The sequence below is a fragment of the Sinocyclocheilus anshuiensis genome, unplaced genomic scaffold, assembly GCF_001515605.1.
Source record: "Sinocyclocheilus anshuiensis isolate Anshui unplaced genomic scaffold, SAMN03320099.WGS_v1.1 scaffold1452, whole genome shotgun sequence".
Classification (NCBI taxonomy): domain Eukaryota; kingdom Metazoa; phylum Chordata; class Actinopteri; order Cypriniformes; family Cyprinidae; genus Sinocyclocheilus; species Sinocyclocheilus anshuiensis.
The window spans coordinates 686,518-692,195 of record NW_015544231.1 but is presented as its reverse complement, the minus strand read 5'-3'; the positions used below and the strand labels follow the sequence as shown (position 1 = coordinate 692,195).

Here is a 5,678-nt window from a genome sequence, read left to right as displayed (position 1 = left end):
CCAAAAATGACCATGATTACAAATGTGATATTGATTTTTTACAACTAGGGCTGAAACGATTCCTCGAGTTACTCGAATACAAAAAAACACTGAGGGAAATTATTTACCTCGAGGCTTCGTTTAGTCCATTTACTGTAGCTACACACAGAACATTGTGTGAAAAAATGCCCATAAAAGGTCAAAATCAATTAGAACTTACTGAAACAGATTAACTTCAATCACTGCTGTGAACTGACCAGCACACAGAATATGAAGATATCAAACACTGTAGGAGTCAGTTTAAGAGACCAGCACAACAACACACTTGTCTAATTATCGTCATGGATCAGATCTGTGTTGGGATGCTGTGCTGTACCTGTCAGTGTGGCTGTGCTGCTGATGGAGGCGTGTGGCTGAGCGTCCAGCGGGAAACAGCAGGAGTCTGTCTGCTGGAAGCTGCTCTCCAGGTGTCTCCGCTTCTGCATGCGCTTGTACTCCTGCTTGATGTTGCTCAGGATTTGCTCTGGAAGACAGAAGTAAAACATTAGCGACAAACAGGCCAGAATTTCTACAGGGACTCAGTCACATGATCACAAGTAGGGCTGGGATATTCTCAGTTTGTCCAAAAGTAGCGATAGTAATCAATCAGAATAAATCCATTCCCATTTCAGATTCTGAAAGTACCATTTAATAAACTTTGCAATCCTTTTGCAGTGCCTTATGCGCTCTGCTCATTCTGCATGTCTCCCTTACTCGCTTACACACCTGACTGAGATCATCAGCTCACTGAGCTGTGTTAGATAAGGGAGACATGCAGAATGTGCGGAGCGAGGGTCTCCTGCTTACACCTGGCTAGTGGTCGACCCAGATGGGTTTTTTGATGGCCGATGCCGGTATCTTGGAAAGCAGGGTGGCCGATATAAAGCCAAAATAATTGTATGTATTTGAATTAATTTAAGAAATCTGAAATCATTTCAAAATGGATTAAAAAAATAAATGTGTAAAATAAACTTATACATACTTAGTATTTTTCACAAATAAATAAACATTTAATAAAAATATAATTCAAAAGTAAACACTGTAACCAACAGGGCACTCAGTGTTCCGAGAGGTTTGAGTGCATTTGGAAGCAGATTTTTTCAAATAAAGGTAACACTGATTTTACATACAGCACACACTGGGTTTTTTTTTTCTGGACTCCTTTTTAATGGTTAAATTAAATTTGAGTAATCAAAAACATGTCTAATTAATTACAATCATGAAACTTAAACAATTTAACATCAATTTATCAAAAGTTTAACAAAAATGGCATGTTTAGGGCCCTATGAAATGTTTTATTTTTTCCAACCTTATGTTTTATTGAAACCAAATTCTGTGTTTTAACATGTCTAATTATTTGAAAGCATAAAAACGAGTTTCATTTATTCTTACAATAGCCTAATGATTTTTTCCCTCAGAAATTCTGTGTTGTGTATTTAAATTTTTTAAGGCATAAAACAGTAATTTAATTTATCTTTTAATTAATGAAAATTAAATATTGTATTTTTGGAAAATAAAGGGGATTTAATATTACAATTAAAACATTAAAGAAATATTGTATGATTATTCCTTAAAAATAAGGTTTTAATTTTAGTAGTAGCCTATTACATTCTACTGAACAATAGTAATAGCCTATATATTTTTTTGCCGCAATGCCTTCAAATTAAACCGAAATGTTATTTTGATGGGTTGCCGTGAATACCTTGTTTTACTCAAATGACACGAGCATTAGTTTGTTTAATAAAAGAACAAGGTATATACCTTTTCTATAGGAAAGGTAACTTTAAATGACTTCTGTTGTGATCTGGCGCTATAGAGAATACAATTAAATAAAATTAATTTGACCTTCGAGGGGGACGGGGGGTGCCGTAATATAATGGCAGGGGAAACACTGAATATCGCATGCGATTTATCGCGCAGCCCTAGAAAATACTGACGGGCGAGACCGCACACTTCAAGTGTAGCATCAAACATAGCGCACGTCTCTCAGCGCATCCGAAGCCTGCGAATGTCCTTGTAATTCACTTCAACCTTTCCGAACTTTATGAAAGGGTGGAGTGATGTGTGTGTGTGAGGAAGTGGAAGCAAGCAGAATACGGGTGTTTCTTAAGCAAACTCAGCGTCATCATCTGGTTAAAAGCTAAGCTCACAATCGTTGGAGAGAATCGCGATGCATCGATGGATCTATTTTTTCTCCCACACCGAGTCTCCAGCAACATGTTTTTGTTGTTGCTCTTTTTCTGCAGCAACTCAGAGCACTTTTCATACTCTTTATCCTGGCTGAGGCACTTTTGTTTCAAGCTATAAGACCAATCAGCCTACACGACCAAAGCTTTTTCAACAGTAAGATTTTTCATGTTTTTTTAAAGAAGTCTCTCCTGCTCACCAAGCCTGCATTTATTTGATCAGAAATACAGCAAAAACAGTAATATTGTGAAATATTTTCTCTGTGAATCTCTGTTAAACTGTAATGTATTTCTGTGATGCGCAGCTGTATTTCCAGCATCATTACTGCAGTCTTCAGTGTCACATGATCTTCAGAAATCATTCTAATATGCTGATCTGTTGATTATCAATATTTACAACAGTTGAGTACATTTTTTTTTTTCAGGATTCTTTGATGAATAGAAAGATCCAAAGATCAGCATTTATCTGAAATAAAAAGTTTTTGTAACATTATACACTCTAGCATTCAGAAGCTTGGAGTCAGTATGATTTCTTTTGTTTTGGAAAGAAATTGTAGAAATTAATACTTTTATTCAGCAAGGATGCTTTAAATTGATCAAAAGTGATGATAAAGACATTTATAATGTTACAAAAGATTTCTATTTCTGATAAATGCTGTTCTTCTGAACTTTCTATTCATCAAAGAAACCTGAAAAAATTCTACTCAGCTGTTTTCAACATCATCATATTAGTTATTTCTGATCATGTGACTGGAGTAACGATGCTGAAAATACAGCTTTGAAATCACAGGAATAAATTACAGTTTAAAATATAATCAAATAGAAAACAGTTATATTAAACAGTAAAAATATTTCACAATGTTACTGTTTTTGCTGTATTTCTGATCAAGTAAATGCAGGCTTGGTGAGCAGAAGAGACTTCTTTAAAAACATTAAAAATCTTATTTTTCAAAAGCTTTTGACTGGTCGTGTATGTCAGCCTATAGTCTGAAGTTAAAGATATTAATATTAATAAGGTGAGTCTGAGACGATTATTAGACAGCGATTTCACATTTCTTGTTTGTATGAAGGCTAAATACACATAATAGGTGAACATTCACTTATTTGTGCTGTTTTTTTTCTAAATTATATGGTTTTATATGAGGCGCCATAGACTTGGCAAATACATTTTTCATAAGTTTGTATGCAGACATCTGTTGTGGGCGTGCTTGGCAGTTTCTACAAGGCTTTTTTTAACAGTGTTCATATCGATATCAGAATTATATCGCATCGACCGAAATTAATATATCGTGATATGAATTTCGGCCATATCGTCCAGCCCTAATTAGCTCCCACTAAACTGCTGATAAACACAAGAAAAGATGAGCAAACACATGAGAGTATGACTGAAATGATGACGTGTTAAGACATAAAACACGCTTATTCTGTGGCACCTGAAATAAATAATTTGCCGCCTAACTTTGATTCTTAACAGATTTTATTGTCTGGAGCCCTGCATGAAGGAACATCTCGCGCCTCGAGTAATCGCTCAGTGTTTCCACCGCGGGAAGACGTCAATACAACATCCGTAGCATTTCATCTACATCAGGCAAGTCGTCAGTGTCCTCAGCTCGTTAGTTCACTAGAGAGATTAAGTGAAGAGCATTTCGCCAAATATTAGACTATATACTCATATTTTACTTTACCGGTTAGTGATGTCTCTATTTAATGTATGGTTAAATAAATCTGTTATGACAGCTACCGTGTAAATGAATATATTTCAACAACAAATAGTAATTTTATAATTAGGAAGTTAATTTAAAAACTGCATTGTGTGTGATTTACATGTCTGCATACAATAAACCACTGTTTAATATTAATAAAAAAGCAATTTTGTGTTTACGTGTTTCCTCCTGCTGTACGAACCGTGACGTCAAAACCGAGGTACGCACTGAACCGTCATGTCGGTGCACCTATTAGAAGGAAAACAGGTTTGAAAACGGTTTAAAATGCTTGAGCTCATTATTTCTACTCTGTTGAAGTCATGGACTGTCTCTGCTACACAGCAACCTCTTCAGAAAGCTCCACCTCCATCTTGTTTTCCTACAGTGCACGTGACCTACTTCACCAGCACAGCACGGGAGTGGGCGGGGCTAAAGCGGTCTTTGGGCGTGGTTTGCTGGAGTACAAGCAACTCTGTGATTGGAGAATCCTTACAGAATCATGGGTAATGTAGTGAGCTTTAACCTATCAAACACGATTATTACAAATAAATAAGCTGAAATAATGAGGGCTGAAGGCTTCATACCATCGATCACCGACCTCGTATCTCATAACACATCTGTCCTACCAGGTTTAGAAGTCATCTCTAAACATCAGCTTCCTCACGGAGAAAACAACGGTGCTTTTACTTCCGGAAGCCGTCCTTTGCGATATGTGCTGCTCACGAACAATACCGCTAGCACACCGATGATAACCGTGTAAAACGGTTTAATCGTACTTCATCATAGGCATGGTCGATAATCGTGCCAAATAGCGAGAAACAAAGCCTAGTGGCTACTACATTTCCGCCTCTCTGGAGAGAGCACATCCCCAGTTCACTGCAAATTGAAAATAACCTTTCCATTTCGACCCGGTTATTGTAATTATCCAGAGTAACGATAAATACGAGTACGGGCGATCAGAGAGGCTCACACAGACACAGGTTACTATATTCCGTCGAGTGCCGTGACGCTGACGCGGAGTTTTGGCGAGATTTCAGCTGTGTGCGCAGGAGAGTCGTGGTTGTTCGGTGGACTAGAGCTCCACAGACCTGTGGTGAGGGCTGAAGACACCCTGCCGAAGGGCGAGGGCTCCATGCGCAGGTACTTCTGCGGGGAGGCGCTGGCGCTGGACGGGGACATGGGCGCACACCTCCTCCTCTTCGGGGACGCCGGGCTCATCAGAGGATCGAAATCCATAGTCCTTTTCAGAGTGGCTCCACACGCCATTTTGTCGAGGGTTGTGCTTGATAAAAGAATGTGGCGAAAGTTAGTAATCCGCACGAGCAGCGAGAGACCCCTGCTAGTCACAGTCCTGCTCTGATCTCAAGGGAACGCGACTCGATCGCTTCGTTTTTATTTAAATTCTGCGTTGTGTTCGCGGCCAAACCCTCGGCTAAAGACGCGTAAACGCGTATAAGCGGTGAGAAACGCAGTTGTGGCGTCGATGCTCCTCCGGAAAGCGCCGATGAGTTCGGATTGTGCCGAGATCGCGTCGGACGCCTCTTCAGTGAGCGCTAGCCGGCTAACAAATATGGCGTTGAAACAAAACATTCGACGAAGCCGCTTCTCTGCGCATGCGCGGAGGCTTTCAGGCGAAGCCGGTACTTGTAGTTTTTGCGAGATTCTTCCTCGTACGCGATTCCTGTCAAGGCCGCATAGGACAACTACAAAACCCCGCTCGCGGTTCTCGCGAATGAAGTCGCTCATTGGTTGATTTGGATTGTTTGTGGAT

At 39.4% G+C, this 5,678-nt stretch overlaps 1 protein-coding gene across 1 annotated transcript in view; it reads right to left on the bottom strand.

The window, feature by feature from the left end:
- The window catches only part of LOC107697505 (akirin-2), a 9,111-nt gene extending 3,593 nt beyond the window's left edge, over window positions 1–5,518 (bottom strand). The window contains exons 1-2 of the mRNA XM_016498310.1: window positions 4,996–5,518; window positions 356–502 (exon numbers count right to left, since the gene is read on the bottom strand). Of these exons, the coding sequence (XP_016353796.1) occupies window positions 356–502; window positions 4,996–5,173 (325 nt within the window). The 5' untranslated portion in view covers window positions 5,174–5,518. The remainder of the gene's footprint in view (window positions 1–355; window positions 503–4,995) is intronic.
- Window positions 5,519–5,678: the final 160 nt, after the last annotated feature.